At 37.5% G+C, this 24,318-nt stretch overlaps 1 protein-coding gene across 1 annotated transcript in view; it reads left to right on the forward strand.

Moving 5' to 3' along the window:
• Window positions 1-2,196: 2,196 nt before the first annotated feature.
• The window catches only part of LOC129259435 (glutamate receptor ionotropic, kainate 2-like), a 28,045-nt gene continuing 5,923 nt past the window's right edge, over window positions 2,197-24,318 (forward strand). The window contains exons 1-12 of the mRNA XM_064099022.1: window positions 2,197-2,290; window positions 7,942-8,202; window positions 10,513-10,688; window positions 15,999-16,052; window positions 16,847-17,020; window positions 17,631-17,786; window positions 18,145-18,258; window positions 18,671-18,775; window positions 20,987-21,193; window positions 21,735-22,295; window positions 22,678-22,906; window positions 23,618-23,874. Of these exons, the coding sequence (XP_063955092.1) occupies window positions 2,197-2,290; window positions 7,942-8,202; window positions 10,513-10,688; window positions 15,999-16,052; window positions 16,847-17,020; window positions 17,631-17,786; window positions 18,145-18,258; window positions 18,671-18,775; window positions 20,987-21,193; window positions 21,735-22,295; window positions 22,678-22,906; window positions 23,618-23,874 (2,388 nt within the window). The remainder of the gene's footprint in view (window positions 2,291-7,941; window positions 8,203-10,512; window positions 10,689-15,998; window positions 16,053-16,846; window positions 17,021-17,630; window positions 17,787-18,144; window positions 18,259-18,670; window positions 18,776-20,986; window positions 21,194-21,734; window positions 22,296-22,677; window positions 22,907-23,617; window positions 23,875-24,318) is intronic.

Consider the following 24,318-nt stretch of genomic DNA (forward strand, 5'->3'; position numbering starts at 1 on the left):
CCACTCTCCGGTTTTAAGTAGATTTCATCATTTCCTGTCACCACACTTGTGGTCTAAATGAGGACGGCTCTCCTCTCATTGAACCTAAGGGCCCAGGGAGTGCGTCCATACCGTTGTCAAACTATAGGCCTAATGCTGTAACAGTCGCACCAACGAGATCGACCCCAAACCGAATAGAGTTCTGACGTTATTCCGAATGACATCATTAATCGATCGGGTTGGAGTCGGTCCAGCTGGTGTGACCGTATCGATACAGAAAGCAAAGCTATGCAAAGGGAAGAAATTCACCGTTTTATAGCCGTTTTGTAGCAGTTTCACGTACGTGTAGTAAATCCTTATTATAAAGAATACTAAATGGAGAAAATTCGCCGTTTTCTAGCCGGGTTCTTTCCCCAAAGAGCTAGAAAACGGTGTAAAAAGCCTATAAAAAGGGGTTGCAAAAGGATATAAAAAGGGGACACAAAAGGGCCAAAAACAGCTACAAAACGGAATAAGGCTCACTTATTTCGCCAAGATCCCGTTAAGCCTTCTAAGAATGAGTCATCCCCCCTAGTTTACTGATGCTGTGGCTGCTACCCCCCCCCCCCCAAAAAAAAAAAAAAAAAAAAAAAAAAACACACACACACACACAAAGAAAAAAATGTATGGACATTGAAGTCTCTCTAATTTTTCAACCTAAAATTGCAGAAATACAAAATCTGGTATGGACGTGTTTTTATTTGGGACTCTGGTTCACCATTAAGATTAAGCTTCAATCAAGTCCTGATGGACTGGAATATTTGACGTCCAAATCCTAGAAAGGGTCACTGTAACTGTTTACCATGCTAACAATATATATATTGGCAAAGATTCGTTGAGTAAGGACGTATTTCTTAATATTTGAACGGACAAAACTGCGTTGGTACATGTATGTCTGAAAATAATAATATTGTCATTTACTATACTGGAATCAAACCCAAAAATAATAATATATTCATTTACTATACTGGAATATAAAAAAATCAACTTATCTGTGACAGCCTTTTTAGGAAGAATGAATATGAAAATACATTGCTTTTGTACCTGAACTTTGAGTACATACTAGCGAATGAGAAATGAGTTTAGGTAATTAAGTATTTTTTTTAATGCGATTGAGCTTTTGCCATTATTTCTATTATCAAAGATTGTTATTTGGTATGGTCATAATCAAGCAGTGTTGACAGATTAGCATGTAACCCGCACGTCTCGAAAATTATGAATCTTCACGATTCCCGTTGTAATTTTAAAAAAAAAAAAAACCTTAGCTTGATGTGAAAAATAATCCTTTAAGGAATTAAAAAATTAAAGATAATTATGAAAGGAAATCAAATAAAAAATAAATATGGCAAAACAAAATATTGAGCCGGAGATTTAATGTGGTGTAATTTCTAAAGAATGAACGAAAAGCCCCTAGATGAACCATTACTTCGCATCTTAAAGCTAACATAAAAATTGAAAGTCATCACAAAGCAATTTCCCGTGTTCCCTTTCCAAAGTACGTCATACTGTTATCCAAGAAAAATATGACAAATATGACAATTATGAAAGCACAGAAGATGATATCCTTAGCCCACCCACTAATAGATTTCCAATAAAAAGAAGCCCTCCCCTTCTATCCACACCGCCTGGGGCTAATGCTTGGTGACCAAGAACTTCAAAGATGGTCATCCTTCAATGTAGGAGAATTTGGGAGACCGTTATTCGAGTTGACAGACATGCCCCAGTCGTGTACTTAATTTCTACTCAAGTACCACAAGAAGCATGACGCGTTCCGAAAACCTTGCGCGAAGGCTCGCTTGCATGCCATTGCACTTTATACCGATTTGTGGATGAAATAGAAATTCTCCCATCTTAATACAATATTTCGACACTGCTTTGCCCTATTTACTTTTTTCATAATCTGTAAGATGTTCTGAATTTTCTCGTTCGATTTGCTAAATTCATAATCTACTTTGAATGCAAGTTTAAATTACATGCCAATCCTTTTCAATTTACCATGCTCGCGAGCTTCCACACGCGCAATGTTCAAGTCACAAATTCCTGTTAATTGGGGGAATATATTCCAGATATCCATATCCATATCCCATCTAATCTGGACCTTTACCTAGCTTCGTGTTCTCAAGAGATTTTCAATTTATTCAGTATTTTCGTATATTTCTATTTTCAAAATAATTGAAAATGCTGATTGCCTGCATCTTCTACCGACCAAGGCAAACAATTTTACCATCTAAGGAAGATAGAAGGAGAGAAGAAGAAGAATTGATGAGAGTAGGTGAGAGGGATAGGGAAATAAAAAGTGTAACAGAGCGAAAGTGGGTAATGGACATGGAAAGAAAGATCTAAGATGGGAAAAGCGGGGGTGGGGAGAAAAGGGAGATCGAGGGCAGTTCTGGGGGCATTTCAAAAAGAGATTATAATAATAGGTCATTGATTTTCACCAATTTATGTAATAAGCTACTGAAAATCCTTGTATCCGATTGGCTCAGACCATATAACGAAGTCGGTGAATATCACTCGGGAAACCCTTCATAATTAATGCTCCCCGGAATGACAGGTGTAGAATAAAGGTGTATAGCAAGTATAAAGAGACAGGGAATAGACATGTAGTAAGGTATGAAATAGAAAACGAAGATAATATGGGTCAGGTTACACAGAGAAACGATTATCATGATGATAATAAACAAATCGTGAGCAAATGCTTTACAATTTACATGTTTTATAGAACTAGGATGTTATTGACAGTTTCCATAATCATCCTCATCCGATCTGATCGGAATAGGATTGTACCCACTTTCTTGCGCCAAACCAAGGCCAAACTGTCACTGAATGAACTAGCCTGTGTTTTAATCTCGATGAAGCCTTCCAGTCCTCACACACTCAAGAGACCAGAACCAATTAATCAGAGACTAAGCCCATCCTCTTCTGTCTCCCGCTCTCATCTTAAGATCCAAAGTGTCGCCAGAGGAAAGCGGGTGTCGAGGGTGTCACACTTAAAATAAAAAAAAAAGAAATAAGCTAATGAATTGTGTTCTGCAGACAACACGGTCATTTTTGCTATTTTGGGATAGCACATGCTCAAACCAGATTCTAAGAACGATTGTATTATTTTTTTTAATCTAGCGGGAGAACCCATTCTGATGATGCTTTATTTTTCATTTCATTTGCCTCCATGATCCTGAAACCATTCCCTAATTTTAGATATTTCAAATGAAATGGTCATATCTAGACATGCCGCAGGCAAGTGTTATTAATCTTTGTAAACAGGGCAGGGTCGTCATAATTCACGCGGTTTGCAGACTGGTTATAGATTATTTATACAGCTCTTTGATTTTTACAGCGAAATCGCGCGGGAAATACCATGTGCGGATCTTGCAGGGAGGATTTGGCGGACCCCCAAAGGGCCACTAACAAAATAATTGCGGACGATTTTAAGGGCTATAGGACAACAAAACTATTTTTCTTTCGTAGAGGATAATTACGTAATCTTGATATAAACAGCATTTGAACATACCACCAGTTATAAGGCCTCCACACGATCCAGCAAAATGTGATTTCTCTTGGGAAATCATCGCAATTGGTAAACGTTAATTCAACTCCGGGGGTACCATAAGGCGCAAATGACACTAGGCTTTGTGAAGCTATATCAACTTTCTGGTAGACATACGTTCTAGGGAGAAGTGGGCTGTACTCACAAATCAAGAATGCTTTGACCATAAAATGTTAGGGACTCGAGATTGAATGTTAATAAGTCATGATACACTTTCTTTCTGGGACAACGTTAAGAACCTGGAGCGTATAATAACAGACGTAACAACACGAACGAGACTAGATGACGGAGAATGTATACAGAAGATTGACATAGCCGGATAATGAAACAATGTTAAAAATAGAGAGATCGAGAAATTGGGAGACATCACAGAGCGGAAGGAAGATGAAGACAAACGTTTCAATGAAATTGAAAAAAAATATGGAAAATAACAATAATATAGAATTACAGATAATCAGAAACGATATAGGGGAAGAAGACAGACATGACATAGACAAACGATAATAAAGAAGGGAACATGATTGGCAGAGAGAGGTAAGAATGTAGAGAAGAATGAGAGCGAGCGAGAGAAAGATTGAGGGAGGATGAAAGAGAATGAAAGAAGGTAATTAACGGATTTTTTGTATGACTCATGATCATGCGTATGAAATTGATGTATTCTCTGTGCGCACGTTACATCATTCTTCCCCGCGACAACCCCCCCCCCCCCCCCTCATTACTCCTACCGTCCTGGAAATGTTTGCTTCATTAATCATCATCATACGAAAATATGCACCGCCTTCCTTTATAAGGGTGGAAAAAGTTACCAAGAATGAGATTGTTCGAGGAAGGGTGAACTAATGATTCATGATCCAGACATTTTATCGATCTAATGTAGATGGCAACATATTGGGTTTTGGAAGTGAATACCAAAATTGATGGATATGAAAAAGAATTTTTCAGGGAGGGAGAAAAATATTGCACGTTACCAGGGTATAGATTGAAAGTCTTTTTGTCCCAGACTGATCACATGGCCTAGCTTCAAGATCAGTTACTTCGACAGTTCAAAGAGGGGCGCAAATTAAGGAAATAAAGATATTATTATTGATAGCTTTGAGTTGCAGAACTATGTATTTATTTTTTACTGTTAAACCGAATGATTTCTCATTTTTACATAATTGTGTGCCTTAATCAGCATGAATTCCCAATACAAATAAAACTTTAGCTTGTGAGTACTGGATTCGAAAACAAAAAATGGTTCAGAGTGCGAAAACAGTGTAATAGCGATTGAATTCTATTTCGCAACAACGTCGATGGTGTAGTAACGGGATAAACCAAGTTTTAAAGCCGATCTTACTTTAAATGGTCTCCACACCATATAGTGTTTCTTCCCTGATTTCATATACAAACTAATAAACCCACACTCATCTGAGATGATGGTCAGCCGTTTTTCAATATGTTCATATCTTCGTTAGCTTTCCATTCTTCAATTTGACAAGCCATCTCAATAAATGGACATCACGTCTGCTACTAGCCGATAGCAGCTGCCCCAAATGTTTGAATGAATTACTCTCGTCTGCTCTGATCAACAAGCTGTCATAATTATTCCTACCCATGTACTGAGATAAAGGCTAAAATTCCATATATGGTTTTTACAAAGCGTCAGCGTGTCGTTTAACCTCTTAATTTCTATATGAAAAAGTTCAATTGATTTCGATATGATATATATTAAGATTCCCAGTCACGAAATAATATAAATGATAAAATATGATATTCCTTTAAAATATGCAGGACTGCATTTTTATAAATATAGAGGAATTCCTGTTTACAAAGTAGAGAGAGAAAGAAAATAAACTTGTATCATGATCATCATCACTATCATCGTCATCAGCAGCAATGACCATCATCATCATTATCCTTGTCATTATCATAATCATCAGCATCATCATCATCACCAGCATCATTACCATCATCATCATCATCATCGTCGTCATTATCGTCATAATCATCATTATCGTCATCATCATCATCACCATCAAAATCACCATCATTACCAATATCGTCATCATCAAAATCAACATCATCATCATCATCACCATCACAATCATCATCATCATCATCATCACCATCACAATCATCATCATCATCATCATCATCATCACCATCAAAATCACCATCATCATCATCATCACCATCACAATCATCATCATCATCATCACCATCAAAATCACCATCATCATCATCATCACCATCACAATCATCATCATCATCATCATCACCATCACAATCATCATCATCATCATCACCATCACAATCACCATCATCATCATCATCACCATCAAAATCACCATCATCATCATCATCACCATCACAATCATCATCATCATCATCATTACCAGCATCATAATTATCACCATCATCATCGTCGTCGTCGTCATTATCATCATAATCATCATCGTTACCGTCATCATCACCATCATTATTATTACCGTCATCATCATCGTCGTCATTATCATCATTGTCATTATCGTCATCATCATCATCATCACCATCAAAATCACCATCATTACCAATATTGTCATTATCATCGTCACCACCGCTCTCTCCACACTAAATGTCTTCGAATCAGTGATTACTTTTATTTATTCAGTAAATAGATTAACAAAAAATACAAGTTACAATTTAGTTATTGGTTGTTTATTCCAAATAAATTTCAGAATTTATGAAAAAAACCAGACAGGGTTTCTTCATAATTTCTCATAAACCTATATCATCTTGGGACGGTGCAGATATTCGTTGGTGCATTATATCCTAATTGCTCGTCGTTTCTTAATAACATCGAAATGTAATAGAAAGTGACAAGGACATGAAACTATTAACCCCTCAAATAGATCTGATAGATTAATTAGTGACACTCGAATATCAGGGAGTGAGTCTTGTACAGACTTCACCCGCGGACAAAGGTCCATTAAGAGTTATAACAACTCCTTCGGCATACTGAGTTTGATCATCAGAAAACACCGCTCTATATTATTTCATTTTGACAAGTTAATAGGTCTTAGACCTTGACGAATTTAATGAAGAGCGTCATTAAATCCGGCTGTTTCTCTCATTTTCATCTTCAATGACTACTTACTTCTTGGAGCCAGTCTTGATAAAAGACAGCAAAGGTCACCACATGAGGTCATGACCTTCTGACAAGGAAGATGAGACGCATTTTTAAAATGAACTCCTTGTTTCAGGAATACATTTATTAAGGAAATGATCGTAGGTATTACACATAGTGATGGTTTCTTTATGAAAATGTAATATCTGTTGCTGTTAAAAAATTTCGAAGTTGATTAATTTTTCAAAGTGAACGGTTACCATGGTAACCGAACCTTTTTTAACGTGTCATTCCGCCTGCACTATATTTCAAGAGTTGCTCACATGACACGTATGACATGCAGTATACATGCATTATTAACTTGACCCATGACAGTTTACTTGAATCCAATTTAGGAATACATCTCAGATGCATTAAGTAGCTGACAACAAAAGTGCGTTCCACTATTTCTCATATTTTTGGCAATTTAATGAAAATCGGGCTCTGGTTTTGCCTGTCGTGGTCATAAATAAGGGAATTTTATTGTGATTTGTTCGAGTAGTCGAACACTTATTAATGTTCTCCTTTCTTCCGTCCGGTTGCCCATGCACATGTTGTATCACAAGTCAGTGCCCCGCCATTATATTAAAAACGAAATGTCCCCAATTCGTAGAATTTCTGTAAATGCTTTCACGATCTTGCTTTTCTGTTTAAGTTTTATTATTTACCATTTGTCTTGAAATCCTTGCTTTCGTTCCCCCCCCCAAAAAAAAAGTATATATCTCCCTCTCTCCCCCACCCCTTTTCGCTCTCGCTCTCTCTTTCTTTATCCCTTTCCCCGTCTCTGCCTCTCTCTACCACTCCCTCTGATCTATCTTTCGCCACTCTCCCTTCCCGATCTATATTTTCCTCTCGACTATCAAAGAAGAGACAATCATTCTTGCGATATTACCCATTAATTTACCGCCAATAGATCATCACAAGCATTAAGATTCGCCGGACTGGCTCGGCTTGTGTCATAACAAAATAATTTAGCCACATTTTCCCTGAAGGCAAACGATAAAATATTCATTCATGGTAACTTAAATGCTTCTATAACCAATATCCAGTATCTTCAAGTATGTATTCTCAAAATCAATAAGTCTCCATTACAACGGGGTGCTATTCGAAAATATTTCTCCGAAAACAGTCAGATATTTCTACGAATACATGATTAAAATATCGCTTATGTACTGACGTTATTATTTTCTTATTAATGATTTAATGATACAATGCTAATATCATTTCGTTTTATTATTATTTTTATTTCCAGTTTGCGCTCAACTTCAACATGCAAACGGAATAGCAGCTGTGATCGGTCCTACGTCGACAGATGGCGCTCTTGCCGTGCGATCAGTGTGTAAAACGGTTGATGTACCACACATCGACACACGGAGACAGTTTGGAGGAATGGGGACATTATCGAACACTATCAGCTTGTATCCCCATGCTACTTACATTAGTTCATTGTTGGTTGATATAGTGCAACATTACAAATGGCATAAGGTTACCGTCATGTATGATGAAGATGAAGGTAAGTTTAACGATTATTGGTATAGACCTTTCAAGTTATCAATGCCATCAGTTCTGAGAAATGAAAACTAAGAACCTCTTTCATTCCTTTGAGCTGATTTACATGTCTTCCTAGACGTAGACAGATTTTTATATCATGTTCTAAAATGCGGATTTGAGACGAAACGAAAAGAAAATATATACATTTTATACAGCAATACTCTTATGCGCAAGCGAATTACACTTTATTGCCTCATAACTGCGTCACCGAGGTTGCGTCACAAATTTAAAGATTCAGATTCATTTCGGTTTATTTGAAGAAAAAAATCCTCGTTAAAACCGTCGGGAGACTGATACAAACAAAAGTTACAAAATACAACATAAATTCAAAGTGATATAAGTGAAGCTAAATCGTGAAATAATGATAATAGTGAATGATTCAACGTGATATAGGCATATTGCACGACAGAGAAGAAGTTAGTCAAGAATTAAAGACGCCATTTTAAGACGGACTTAGACGACAGACTCCCCCCCCCCTCACCCCTAGCCTTGCAGACGGCATTGTGTGACAAGGAAGCTTAATCACAAATTAATGATATAACAAATTATGATTATCACGTTATATATTCCTACGAAGATGCAAGGTAGATAAACCTTTCACAATATTTTTTTATCTCCCTAGTTCCTTGCAAGAGTGGTCATGACCAAAAAAATGAAACCAAAATAAGGGCGTCGTGATGACTCTTTAAATTATGTTATATAGTGCCCAAAGGACATTCGACCGACCATCATTATTTTGGATGTTCAGAGAGGCCTTTATATATATAAAAAAACAACAACATATAAATGGATTTCCCACTAGACAATGTAATGATGAATTAAGGGAAATATCTTTAAAGAATTCATAATGAATGTCGATTAATAAATCAACGACAATGTAATTCAGAATGTTAATTCATACAATGAGAACGTATGCAAGGAAAACGAGCAATCAGTATTACACGGTTAGCAAGCGGCTGCCGAAGGCTATGCACTCGGAGTGCGGCAATCACGAACCGACCGAACACCCTTCCATTTCGGCTGGTGGACCCTTAATTACATCTCGCTGATTAGCGAAGGGTTTGGGGAGCTGAGCCGTCGCGGAGGATGAATGGAAATGAACGAGAGTTGTTTTAGGTTAATCCGAGGAGAGATGAATGGATGATGAATGTTTGCCCTACTTTCTGTGTCTCAAGGGTGAATTGTTTTATATCCCGACTTCTAACATTAATTACTGTCATGGGAGACGAGTATGGAAATTCCACTCAAACACGATCTAAATAAAAAACCACTGAGGCTAGTTGACGACTCATCATTTCACACTTGGCCCACTTACATTTTTGTACCCCTTGCCTTTCTTGCTCTACCCCCCCCCCTCCCCCCCCCCCCCCCCCCCCCGTTTAAGCGCTCTCTCTTTCTCTCTTCTACCTCTGTTTGTCTTTCCTATTGAACCCCCTTTAAGATCGTTTTAATAATCTCGTCTATCCATGCCTGTATGATGTAAAGTTAATGTTTAATTATTTTTATTTTCCTTAATTAGGCCTATTTACTCTCCATTTCTTTACAGCTTTTAATCATAGCTTTTTTATATCTGAAAATAATCTGGTCTGTTGCGTCTGCCAGTACTGCAGTGAAGAACACATTTCATTTAGCTTTTTTTCTATATTTTATTTTCCTAATTAGTTGTTAATAATCATTACCCATTTATCACTTACCCCTGCTGTCCATTTTACTCGGTCAAGAACTTATACAGAAACAGTCTCCATTCGTCATCATTAATTATGATTTTGTTGATGTTCCTACCTTTTATGTAATTTTTAACAAGTTAATATAATAATTTGTTTACACAGGTCTAATGTCAGTATGAAAATAATAAGAACGAAGTTCATGACAGATGCTCTTTTCAATTTTTACCATCCTCCTCATATATTGTTTTTACCATAATCAATATCCAATAAAATATATCTGGTTATCCTATAGTATCAACATAATAATGAGTTTTAGCTTTTGAAAATGGATTATTATTATTGATAGTGACATCCTGAAAAATTGGATAGCTCAGTCAACAGTCAATAGAGCGGGATTTCAGATTCCGGTAACCCAGGTTCGGTTCCCACTTGGTGCGCTAGTGCACTTTGGTAATGCATTAATCCTCATTACCAGGTCCCTCGGAGAGGACCTTAAGCTGTCAGTCCTCTGGTTGCTGGCTTAAAAGCATTCATGCTCTCTTAGCAATAAGGTAAAAACTCACTTCCATTTACTATTCTATATCGGGTTTTTTTTTCGTTTACAGCTTTAGAAAGACTCCAAGGAGTGTTTAAGTTATCTTCTAGCGTACACATGCAACTGAGTGTGGAGAGGATGAAAGGATCCAATCACAAGACTATCCTGAAGAGAATAAAGACATCGGGCTCGAACCATGTCATCGTTGATTGCAAGAGAGAGACGCTTCCCATTCTGCTTGAACAGGTATATGATCTATTCATTAATTAAAACCCCAGTCACATCAACGAAACCGACTTCAAACCGACCAATTGGTAGTCAACGTATTTGCTCTTATCGGTTTGGTGCATGTTTCATTGATGTGACTGTAACCGAAACCGACTCCAAACCGACCGATGGTATGCCATTGGTAGTCAATGTAAATGCTCTTGTCGGTTTGGTGCATGTGTCATTGATGCGACTGTAACCGAAACCGACTCCAAACCGACCGATTGTATGTCATTGGTAGTCAACGTAAAAGCTTTTGTCGGTTTGGAGTAAGTGTCGCCGGTATGACCGAGCATTGCCAATTAAAGCGAAGAAAGTAAACCTACTACTTATCATTGTTATCTGACGTGTAAATATGCACAAAGTTTTCTCTTTGATAAAAAAAAGTCGGTCGGACCCCTTTATCAAGGTTTCACTTCATCTTCTCTGGTTTTTTTTTACAAATTGCTAAACATGAAACTCCGACCATTTCTCAAAACAAGAAAGTAGGTACATGAGTAGTAGTTTTAACACCAGGAGCGCCGGTGCAGGGGCTTAACACCCCCCCCCCCCCACTCCCGCCCTTGTGGTTTTTAAGAAGTGAAAAATATGGGAGAAAAGGAAAACAGGGAAGGAAAAAGAAAAAAGATTTCTACGAAAACTAGATAACACTGTATCACCCTCAAGAAGTGGGAAAAAATGGGAGAAAAGGAAAAACGGGAGGAAAAAGAAGAAAGATTTCCATGAAAACTCTATAACACTGTATCACCCTTCTTCCCGCTATCAATATATCCTTGCACCACCCTTGAATATACCCATTTAAAATCCATCTTTCCAATGAACCCTCTCATATTCCCCTTTCTGACCCTCTCAACATTCTCACATTGTCCGAATTAATTTTTTCTTTGATACATAGGCCCTACTCCAGTATTCCCTATGTTCATATCTGGCTTAGATAGCAAAATGGGGAGTATTTCACGTATTGTTTTATCAGGTGATTTTCACTGACCGATTCATTCTCCGCCAATCAGATGCAAGGATTTGCGGTAGCTAACAGCATCCGTCGGTGAAAATCACTGACATAACTTTTTTATGAAACGCTCCCCAGCGTTCGCCCTGACTCCATCCGCGCCGGTGAGTGTGACCATGTGCATTGAAATAGAACTCGTCAACTTTTATCTTTATATCTCGAGACCTTGGTGCTCGCATTCTCTAAGCACCTGATACGTTTTAAGGCGATGCTCCGACTGGCGGATAAACAGGTTCTGTCCTTCAAAGCAGGTACTGCCACAGTTCCACCGACGAAACCGATTACAGATCGATCAAAGTTATTACGTTATTACAAATGACATAATCATCGGTCGGTTTGGAGGCGGTTTCATTGGTGCGGCTGTTGTAGGTAAACCTGTCATTTTTTTTTTTGAAGGATGTTTTATTGTATTCTCTCAAATCAAAATAAACATTCACATTCCATAAGCAAGTTGTACAAACTATTTGAAACATGATTATAAATTGTACAATAAATCCATAACAAATATAATTATACAAACTATACATCAAACTTCAAAGATACTAGAAATTAATACTAATGCGTTTCAGCAATTACAAAATGAAATATTAACAAGATGTATGAATGATAAGAGAGAAAATTGTCATAATTGTGATAATCGATATCATCACAGAGGTCGCATAGAGAGATAATTGCGTAATTGCGGTGCATGGCTCGGTTTCCTCCGATATTCGAGGGAAATGTATCGAGGCAAACATAAGAGTATGATAATTATGCGAGGAAGAACAGAAGGAATTGCAAGACAAGTGCTTAGGCCCTATATATTGGAAGAAAGTTTTAATGCCTGTAACCATGGTAACGTCGCTGTCACACTTACCAGATCGACTCAAGGGGCCCGTTTCATAAAACTAGTTACAATAACGAATTTGCAATGATAGTTATAAGCTACTAAAATCATTCAATTTTATTGGCTGATAAAGAATTAATTGTAGTAGTCTTTATGAAACGAGGCTAGGACCGACCAAAACTAACATATTTTCAATGACGTACTATCGGTAATGTTTGGAACACTGGCGGATCCAGGGGGGGGGGGCATCCGACTCGTGCCCCCCCCCCCTGAGAGCCATATTCAAATAATTTAATGTAAATATGCCATTTTTACCGAAGTGAGTCAATACGGTAAAAAAGGGGGGAGAAATTGAGTGCAAAAAGGGCGCGCGTGTGTTTATCGACCAAGAAATATTTGACATTTGAATATCTGTCGGAATTGTGAAAAATAGATAAAATAATGACGTACACTCGAGTCACTACTCGTTACTCATTTTATGTGGCTCGTGATTTGTTAAAGTTCGCAGCTCAGAACAGTGTCTGCTGGCTCAGGCTGCTTGTCTGAATAACACCAGAATAAACAAGTCTTCAAATGTTGACGATATCGGTTTCGACGGTGATCGACTAAACATTGTCGATATCGTCGTCACCCTATCCAGGCATTATTGACAGAACTATTGCCTCCCTCTTGGCTTACTGTTTTGCAAACGCCTTGAGGAAGAAACACGACACCAATAGGAAATAAGATCCCAATGTCTCAAGCATAGTTGGGTCATCTAATATGATTTAGGAGAGGAATTCGATTCATCCCACACAGTATGTCGTCTCCTCTTTGAACTTGAAAAAAAAAATCGTCATCCTCTTACAGGGTTGCACCCCAATTTACCTTCGTCACTTGCCGCTTGAACGTGTTGAACTCGGCACCAATAAACCGTCCTTGTCACACCGAACAAGACTGTCATCAGATCGAACCAACAATGTTACACACGCCATGCCCACAGGTAGTGTCCGGTTGGTATCGGCAGCAAATGCATTCTACTGGTGTGACTAGTCCTGTCATTGAGGCGTATTAACAGAGATGGATACAGACAAGACAGAGGCGCCGTGGAGTTTTTTTCTAGATCGTATCTTGTCAAAATGTGATGATATTTGTTGACTGGTAAAAATACGATGCTTTCAAGAAGTTACCAGTCATATCGAGCGTCGTAACTGTACCCAATTATGAGGCCGTAAACTCCCCACACGATACCGGTATCGTTGTTTTATCCTTCAATAAGAATTAGGTCACCATGGCCATCAGACTTTAAAGGGATACCTTGCTTTGCAAAGTTATGGGAAAGTGAGACAGATATTAAGGCCCGTATTCTGAAGTCGGGTTTAAATAAGACCATGGTCTGACTCTGTTCTAAAATTATGGGAAGCCAAACGTTTCAAAATTTTGTTTATAGTGAATGCTTCTAATGTTAACTGTGCTCTTCACTAATTATTTAATGGTGAAGACAATTGTCATACTCATCCTTCCCAGGCAGTTAATGTTTTAGGAGTCAAATGAGCTGAAACATTGAACCTCTACTGTTGGATATTTATGTAACAACTGGCTTTCCATAGTTAAACCACAACTTAAACAAGAGTTCAAATTAAACCCGACTTCAGAATACGGGCCTATGTGTAGACATCTAGCCGCAGGAAGGGGAGGAAGGCTAGAGACATTGAATAATATATATATACATAATTCAGTACCATGGAAATGTTTCATACATAGAATTGTTAGTGTTGTCAGGTTAACGTAAATGACAAAGTGGGAGAGAGAAAGAGAGACGGAAAGGAAAATTGATGTAAAGAGAGAAAGAGGAGACAGGCACAGACAAGAAATTAGTGTTCGACAGCAACCCTCTGTTACAACAGTGCAAAAAGTCCGGTGTTGATTTAACACCAGCCCGGAATCTATATATGTCCACACCAGAGAAGTGTTAAACAACACCAGTTTTGTTTTGGTCTAACACCAGATAGGTGTTTCTAGAACACCAATTAGTATTAAAACGGCATCTGTTTGATGCCAAACTGGTGTTGTTTCAATACTTCTCTGGTGTGGACATATATAGATTCCGGCCTGGTGTTAAATCAACACCGGAGTTTTTGCAGTGAACAAGACCACCATCCAGCTGAGGGATTTCATCCTCTTCAAAGTCTTACCCACCCCCAACGAAAAAAAAAAATGCATTATGAAGAATGAAAAATTGAATATAATCAAAATTATTGGAATAAGAAAATTGTTACAGCTGATGATGGCTGAAGTGAGTTCAAGAATGGTGGAAGTGAAAACTAATGATGGAATGTCCTTTCTGCATCTGCTGGCATAGATGGATGAACAGCGTCGTCGAATGTCCCCCTAACTCAATATTACCACCAGTGTGATGCTAGGTCGCACCATCAAAACCGACTTAAAACCGATCGATGGTATGTCATTGGGAATCACGTAAAAAATTTGATCGGTCAAGAATCGGTATGGCCAGTGTCACTGGGGCATGATGAGGGGATGACGAGTCCACCCATCTCACACCAAGGAACTCCACATGAGGTGATGGGTTGACATTGAACACAGCAGGTGTGGTAGATTGGTAGGATTCGGAAAGATCTTGAGGATATTCTCTTCAGGTGAAGCCACATTCTTCCAACAAGGATCCTGTAGTTCACAGCCGATACGGACATCATCTTTTCATTAGTTCATAATCATGGACAGATGTTTTGATAATCAGTGATCATTGGTATCTTAAACCATGTTCCTTTGAAAAGTTATGTCTTTTCTCTCTTAAGCGGGAGTTGCAAGAAAATATTTACAATCAATTGCAAACTTCTGTCGAGATTTTGTGATAGATTTTATCTGTAGCAAATTGGATTATACCCCTTTTTGCAAGACACAGATCAGGGCCCCGTGTTACAAAGAGTTACAATTGATCCGATCAATCTCAAGTATATGGAAATCCATCTATGTCATAATTTTTTCGTCATTAAATTTCCTCAATGTCCTTTATAAACAAAGAGAAACATACTGAATTGTCCAGAAAAAACAGTGAATGTATGAATATACATCATTCTAGAAAATATTTTGAACAAACAGTTATGTATTTTAGATGTTGATGTTGCTGGCTTTCCATAGTTACGATTGATCGGATTAATCGCAACTCTTTGTAAGACGGGGCCCAGCAATTAATTGCTAACTTGCAATGAATTGAAAGACATTGTTGATTTCGGGAACCAAGATAGTTTTGCGATTGAGTTTCTTGCAACCTTCCATTGGAGCACAACATGTAAGAATGTGTCCTTTTGTCAATTTCACAATTCAATCGTAACAATAACTACTTCCAGCAAAGTTTTGTTGAATTATAAACCATGAAATGTACACATGTTTTACCAATATGAACAATACCACTCGTAACAATTATTTTTATAGTTTCTGTTCTTTTATCTTTCAGATGCTAGAATTGCAAATGCTTCGAAGTTACTATCATTATCTATTTGTTTCACTGGTAAGCAGTTTTAAGTTTTATTGTGGGATATTTCATGTTTCATTTCAAGTAATCTCTCTTATAATTAAATGATAATCCAATTGTAATAACCAGAGTAAAGAGTCTTATTTATAAACTTCATGTTTTTAATATAGAACTCACGTTTCTATATCTTGCATCAAAAATCTGTGTGTCTGTTCAAAAGGGTATTTTTGATGTCAAAGGTATTTTATGTTTTTTTTTATTTTCATACTATCCATAAATGGCATAATACATTAAATCGAGTTGTCGAGCGTCAGGAACGGACTCAAGAAAGGCTCAAAGAAATAACTCTTGAAATCCAGTCCTATTGTCGCTCTTTAATCTATGGCCTATTCAGATTTTCAGAAGCAGCGCTGATATTTTTAAGTGTGCATTTAAAGGACTGTGTTACTTACCGCCCTTTCACACGGTAAAACAAATCGTTATTTGAATGGTGATTCCAGCGAAAAATAAGGTTAATGACGACATTTTAGCGCGTGTGAAACCAAACTAGACTTCGAATTCTACTCCGGAGGTGAATTCCAGTTAAGTTTCACTCAAACGACGGTACAAAATTTCCGTGTGAAAGGTCCGATGATTCTAAAGACGACTCGCAAGCATCATTACAATGATTCAAGATTCACGTGTGAAAAGACCCTTTGTCTATTGAGGCTGAGGTCATTTAGCTTTATCAAACATGCGTTTCCCAATTATCTCAGTAGTGTAAACGAAATTAGTCTTTATTTTTTCCTTCAAACAATGAAAGTATCAACATGAATTATTCTTTTAAACAGGATCTGTACCTAATAAACATGTCAAGGTATACAGGTGATAAGGTTAACCTGACAACACTGCATATGCTGAATCTATACGACCAGTACACCGAGGCGTTCATGGAGGAATGGAACAATATGCAGATGGGACCTAGGAGTATCACCATGACAACCAGGAATTTCAGCATCCTCACAGTAAGTAATAATTCATTCGTTCATTCATTTCCATTTTCATCATAATTATCATTAAAAATAGATACAAAGGGCCCTCTCGTAAATCAGGTTACGTAACTGAGGGGGCTACCCTGGTAAAAGAAAACTGAAATAAATAACAAAATTATTCAAAGATAGAGGAGACGGGGGAAAGAGGAAAAAACTTTATAAAGAGCTGCCACCTGGCTATAATGCTAATAAAATATGTTAAAAAGACGCATGATTCAAATTGTGGAATAAACAAAATATCAAACTTGACAGCATTAGGTGTTTCAAATGGAATACTAATATTGATGCTAAGAATTACATGTAGATATGAAATGCAAATCATTGTACATTATATCTGTGGCATAAAAATATAGGATGTAGTCCAGTGTTTTTATACAAAAGGAAATTTTATTTCTAAATGAATTGTCAAGCAAAAAAAGGGTATTGTCATTCACAGCGAGCATTTACCTATCGCAAAGTTTTTGGACGAGCAAAAACAAAATTAAATGGGTCGGGGGAGGCCTGTCACCCCCCCCCCCCCTTGCTCAGTGCCAGCCCAAATGATATTTATTTCTGGCATATTTGCATTTCATCATATCTTTAGACGGAAGCTGCCCTGCTTTACGACGCAGTGAACGTGGTGGCCCATGGTCTTCAAGAACTCGGAGATTCTCGGAATATTTCGTTGAGATCGTTGAGCTGTTTCGGGGAGCAATCGGAATGGACCGACGGACTCACGTACTACAATTTCCTCCAAGGGGTAAGTCTATATAACCAGATATAACTATAGAACTGTTCCTGAAAGAATTGAACCATCATCATCATCAGTGGTGTGATGCAGCACATTGAAGAAATGGAGGTGTTTGATGTTAATAGTCTGTTGATTTTATTGTTTGAGTCTTGCAAAGTAGAACTTTTCAAAATAGGGAATACAAATACCATGCAACGGCATGGATTCGTCTCTTTCTCTCCTCCATCTCTCCTTTCTCTCTCTTCCTGACCAGCTCTCTTGTATTGTCTACATAAAACATTACCATTATCATTCATACAACCATCTATTCTGTCTTGTTTTCTTATAATAACCCCTCTTCATGTTTTCATTTTTTTTTTAATTCTAGACAAATATCAATGGTCTGACTGGCCCTATAACGTTTGATAGGAATGGCTTTAGGGACAGTCCAAGATTCTTCATTTCAGAACTTCAAGATTCTCAGTCTGTGGTGTTCAAAACGGTAAGAAACAATGATTTTGATACGTAAACTACCACTAGCAGTTTGAGCTCAGCAGAAAACAAACAAAAAATGTGTAGGGAGTTAAATCAGCCCACCCAAGCCTTTCTAAGATTAAAACAAAGAGATTTAAAAAATGATGTCTTTTAGGTAAATATAATTATTTGCTGTATGTATGTGGACAACCATATGTATGATGACTAGCATATCATATGAATGTTGTTTAAGAAAGTTCATTAAATATTTTGCTTATTACTTATATGTGTATTTGAGAAAAAATATAATATATGTGATATATCAATCAGTTGTTCTAATAATTAATCAATTCATTAATAAATTAACTAAATTAACTTATCAAATTTTCTATTCATTTATTTACTAATTTATTAATTCATTATTCAATTCCCTTATGTAGGTTGGTCAATGGGATGGAAATGGTCTGAATATCTTCCCAGTGGACATGCATATAGATAAGAACACAACGTTGACCAACAAGACTCTGATTGTTACAACTATATTGGTAAGAATAACAATGAATGGCAATGATGACAGAATATGCATTCTTTTCATCAAGACTTATGATTTCACATGTACATGTACAATGTATCTGTTATCATGAAGGCTGAACGATTGATGATTTACCTAGCTTGACATTGATCATATAGAACAGTATTCTAATGACAGAATATGCATTCTTGTCATCAAGACTTATGATTTCACATGTACATGTATCTGTTATCATGAAGGCCTGAACGATTGATGATTTACCTAGCTTGACATTGATCATATAGAACAGTATTCTGATGACAGGATATGCATTCTTGTCATCAAGACTTATGATTTCTCATGTACATGTATCTGTTATGATGAAGGCCTCAACGATTGATGATTGTCCTAGCTTGACATTGATCATATAGAACAGTATTCTGATGACAGAATATGCATTCTTGTCATCAAGACTTATGATTTCACATGTACATGTACAATGTATCTGTTATCATGAAGGCCTGAACGATTGATGATTTACCTAGCTTGACATTGATCATATAGAACAGTATTCTAATGACAGAATATGCATTCTTGTCATCAAGACTTATGATTTCACATGTACATGTATCTGTTATCATGAAGGCCTGAACGATTGATGATTTACCTAGCTTGACATTGATCATATAGAACAGTATTCTGATGACAGAATATGCATTCTTGTCATCAAGACTTATGATTTCACATGTACATGTATCTGTTATCATGAAGGCCTGAACGATTGATGATTTACCTAGCTTGACATTGATCATATAGAACAGTATTCTGATGACAGGATATGCATTCTTGTCATCAAGACTTATGATTTCTCATGTACATGTATCTGTTATGATGAAGGCCTCAACGATTGATGATTGTCCTAGCTTGACATTGATCATATAGAACAGTATTCTGATGACAGAATATGCATTCTTGTCATCAAGACTTATGATTTCACATGTACATGTACAATGTATCTGTTATCATGAAGGCCTGAACGATTGATGATTTACCTAGCTTGACATTGGTCATATAGAACAGTATTCTGATGACAGAATATGCATTCTTGTCATCAAGACTTATGATTTCTCATTAGCTAAGTCTCTTCAATACCTTTGCAGATCATAAAAGTTTGTGGCGTCATCCTCCACATTTTTAAAATGTAATTGTAAGGCCTGTTGACAAGATAAAATAGCCTTCATTACTCATGACCCGGGGTGGTGCTTCAAGGGGACAAGGGGCAACTGAACCCTCTGATTCTCATATTGCGAGAGAAAAAGTGAAGTAAAAAATAAAATAAAAAAGGAAGAAAGAATAACATCTAAAGGGGGTCTGGCTCATATAACCTTTTATTCAAAAGAGGGAAAAAAAGGTTGTCTTCCCCCCCCCCCTTATAAATATCTTTCTTTACCACTGAAATTGGTTTATTCTTGGATGCTATGAGAAAAATTTACATCAGTTTGAGAACAAGATGTCCATATATCTATAGTGGCATACTTCTAGCATGTTTGGTACATGTATCTGTTATCATGAAGGCCTGAACGATTGATTGTTTACCTAGCTTGACATTGATCATATAGAACAGTATCTCCATGGGTTAGGTAATTTTGATCATAATAGTAGATGATATTACTGATTTCTATTGTGCCATATATCAGCGCTTACACGATTACATCTTGATAATATTGTAGTCTCCAATTTCTTTTTAGGGGGGTGCTTGATTTTACGAAATGAGTATATATTATCTTCTTCTTTTTTCCTAAAATATTGCACAACCAATTCTCATATTTTTTTTATTAAGGATTTTGTTGCTTCAAAATCAAATCACAATATACATAAATAATAGCAGCAATCTAAAAATCATATATATTAGTCGAAAATGTGTTACAATTCAGCAAGAACATCTTGAGACTTTTTCAATGGATTCCATTTATCAAGATGAACTGAAAGTTTGCCTCGTTTTACTGCAATTGCTCGCTCTGCTTTTTCTTAAAAAATAATGTCATTCTGAAAGAGTTTGAAAACCAGCATTTAATCCTCATAAAATTTCTGAACATGCTTTGATGAGAACCACCAGAAAAATCAGAAGTAGAGTTACAGGCAAGTCATGAGGATTAGCATTACCTACCTATTCTGATTTATTTCTCAATTATGGATTTATCGAACTTAACAAAGTTTCATTTCTTTTCTAACTAAAACTCGTTAGGAACCTCCATACTGCATGAAGCGGAAGAGTCCTGATGGCGAACCCCTGGAGGGCAATGCACGCTTTGAGGGATTCATCATAGATCTCCTGGACTACATCTCACAGAGGATGAACTTCAACTACGTCATCACTCTGGTTCCTGATGGCGACTATGGCTCCGAGGTCGATGGTCGCTGGAATGGCATGGTTGGGGAGCTAGTTGAAAGGGTGAGAAGAATTACCTCTCTCATCCATCAATGGTATTTTGTATATTGTTTGACACAATGTTTGAAAATGTCGTTGATAAAATTCCTTGATCTTACTTCTGATACATTTCAAGAAGTACAATTTTATTTTAGGGAATTCACTTTGTCCAACTTGTTGTTCTCGTTGGAGGTAAGATGGGTCGACATTTGCCTCAAGAATTTGACAAGTAAAAAAAAAGGTTATCAAGTAAAAAAATTGCTGATGATTTGTATATGTTTTTTTTATACTTTTCCACCCCCCCCCCTCCCCGTTACTAGCCCTGCACTTTCATATGAAAACTAAACTAAATTCATGATTTAGTTTTACTTGATGCAATCATAATAAGATCATATAGACAAGGAAATAAAGGGGTACCCTCGAGACAGACTATATTACTGATGATAGGCCTATATTATGAATCTTTAATCAAGAACAGCAGCCATTTCATAATAAACCACTTCGGGTAATTATCTTCGTTAAAAAATGATCAGAATCTGTCAATTGTCTCCTTTTATACTTTTAGCGAGCTGACCTTGCAGCAGCTCCTCTCACAATCACCTATGTCAGAGAGAAGGTGATAGACTTCTCCAAACCCTGGATGTACCTGGGAGTGACCATCCTCTTCCGTGTACCTGAACCTCAGAACCCCGGTGTCTTCTCCTTCCTCAACCCACTGGCCCCAGACGTCTGGCTCTACGTCATCCTGGCGTTCCTCCTGGTCAGCTTCGTCCTCTTCGTCCTGGCTCGATTCAGTCCGTACGAGTGGTACAACTCCCACCCGTGCAATCCAGACTACGACACGGTCGAGAACCAGTTCAACTTCTTCAATTGTCTCTGGTTCTCGTTTGGTGGTCTCATGCAGCAGGGATCCGAGATCAACCCTAGAGCGTTCTCTACCAGGGTTCTCAGCGGCTTCTGGTGGTTCTTCTCTCTCATCTTGATCTCCTCCTACACTGCTAACCTGGCTGCTTTCTTGACGGTCGAGAGGATGGTGTCACCTATCCAGACTGCCGATGACCTGGCCAAGCAAACATCGATTGAGTATGGCACCAGGAAAGGAGGGTCCACGGAAGAATTCTTTTCGGTAAGTCAGGTTGCTGGTGATAGATGGACCAATCAATTGTATCATGTTGGTACAAGACACTGTACATCCTATAAGTACCACATATACTGAAAACTATAGAGGATTAAAAAAAAAACTTGTGATAATCATTGATAGTATCACAAATATCTGGTAAACAGTATTAGGGTCATTCCAAGAGATTTTAATAGGCTCAGGTCTATCTGACAAGTCATACCTCCTGCAAAACGGTATGCATGCTCACATTCTAAAGCTGCTGCAGTAATTTGTCAATCCCAACAAATTTTGCCAACTATGGTGAAGCATTATCATTTTTTATTGACTACTACCTGTGTCAGATCATATTGAATGACTTTCAACTCTTTATCTCTTATTTCCTGCACAGAGATCGAAAATCCCCACTTACATGAAGATGTGGGAGTTCATGAGTTCGAGGCAGCACGTATTTACAAACACCTACATGGATGGTATTGAGCGCGTTCTCAACAACAGAAACTATGCCTACCTCATGGAGTCTGCCATGGCCGATTACGTGGTCTCCCAGCATTGTAATAATTTGACTGCCATTGGAGGGCTGCTCAACTCAAGAGGTTACGGCATTGGTACACCACTCGGTAAGACAGCTTCTACAGTATTCATCAAATCATTAGTAGACAAAGGATGCATGGATGTACTACAGAGGGCAAGGGGGCAACTCCCTTGTGGTTTTCAAGCAGTGAAAAAAAAAAGGAGAAAAAAATCAAGCAAGATGAAAAAAATGGAAGACGCCTCCTTTCGGTTTTCTTGCTCCACCCCATGACATCATACCATGGCACCACCCTAGCCAGAAGAGATGCATTGTTCAAATAGGTTGAAGGAGTGCCTTAAAGACGTGTACCAAGTGCATTCTCCATTTCCAATTTTGGATTAGCAGAGATTACCAACGATATTAAAAGTCAAAAGACAAAGACATGTTTTCAAACAAGGATAGTAAACAAATCCACTCTTTGAATTACAGAAAGAAAGAATCTCTGTATCTGGTTATAAGTAAGTGTTTTTATAATCATGGATGTGAACACATATCTTAGCAAGTAAATTGAATAAAACAAATTGACATATGTGATGGATTTTTCCATTCATCCATCATTCCTATCCTTGTAAACACAATAACACCAATGAGATTCGACAGCTTCAGGAGGACAATGTAAGGTTATTAGAAAAAAGGTGAATTAAAAATTGAAGTTTTCTGATAAACATCCTGTGGTATGCCTCAACAGGAGTATATTCTCTTGGATGTTAAGAAAGAACTGTTCAATAAAATGAACCTCTTTGATCTTTTTCTTCAGGTTCTGTTTATCGAGACGAGATTACCAAATCCATCTTGCAGCTTCAAGAAGAGGACATCCTCCTAGAGCTGAAGAACAAGTGGTGGAGGACGGACCAGTGCCATAAGAACACTGGTCAGAGTGACGAAGCCAACTCACTGGGTCTCAAGAACATTGGAGGAATCTTCCTGGTTCTGATTACAGGCCTGGTGTGTGGTCTTATAGCAGCCTTCGCAGAGTTCATCTGGAAATCAAGGCAGAATGCTTTGATTGATAGGGTAAGAAAAACACCGAATCATCTGCTGACATTCTCATGTGATACTTCTGAGGGATAAAATTCATGCAAGTGTTTCAGGAAAAAATGTGACAGAAGTTTCAGCTGACAAAGAAAGTCTTGTTTTATCCAACAGTTGTCATTATTAACGTCATGCATCTGTGTTTCTTAGCCAATCAAAATAAAGTAAATGTCAGAACCAACAACTTGTCAAACAACAAGTATTGATGCAAAGCTCTCCAGAACATAACTCAACAAGGACTTTGCTTCCTGGTCTAAACCATATTTCATACATTGAATGATCGTGTCACTGTATCTCTATGATTGAATTGAAACAGAAAATGAAGTTATCACTCTCACTCATTTAGTGAATTAACTCTTCGATAAGAATACCTTGAAAATATTTTGAACAGCACCTTCAGGCAAAGACCCTAGATATCTTTCTGCT

The sequence above is a fragment of the Lytechinus pictus genome, chromosome 4 (genome assembly GCF_037042905.1).
Source record: "Lytechinus pictus isolate F3 Inbred chromosome 4, Lp3.0, whole genome shotgun sequence".
NCBI classification, from domain to species: domain Eukaryota; kingdom Metazoa; phylum Echinodermata; class Echinoidea; order Temnopleuroida; family Toxopneustidae; genus Lytechinus; species Lytechinus pictus.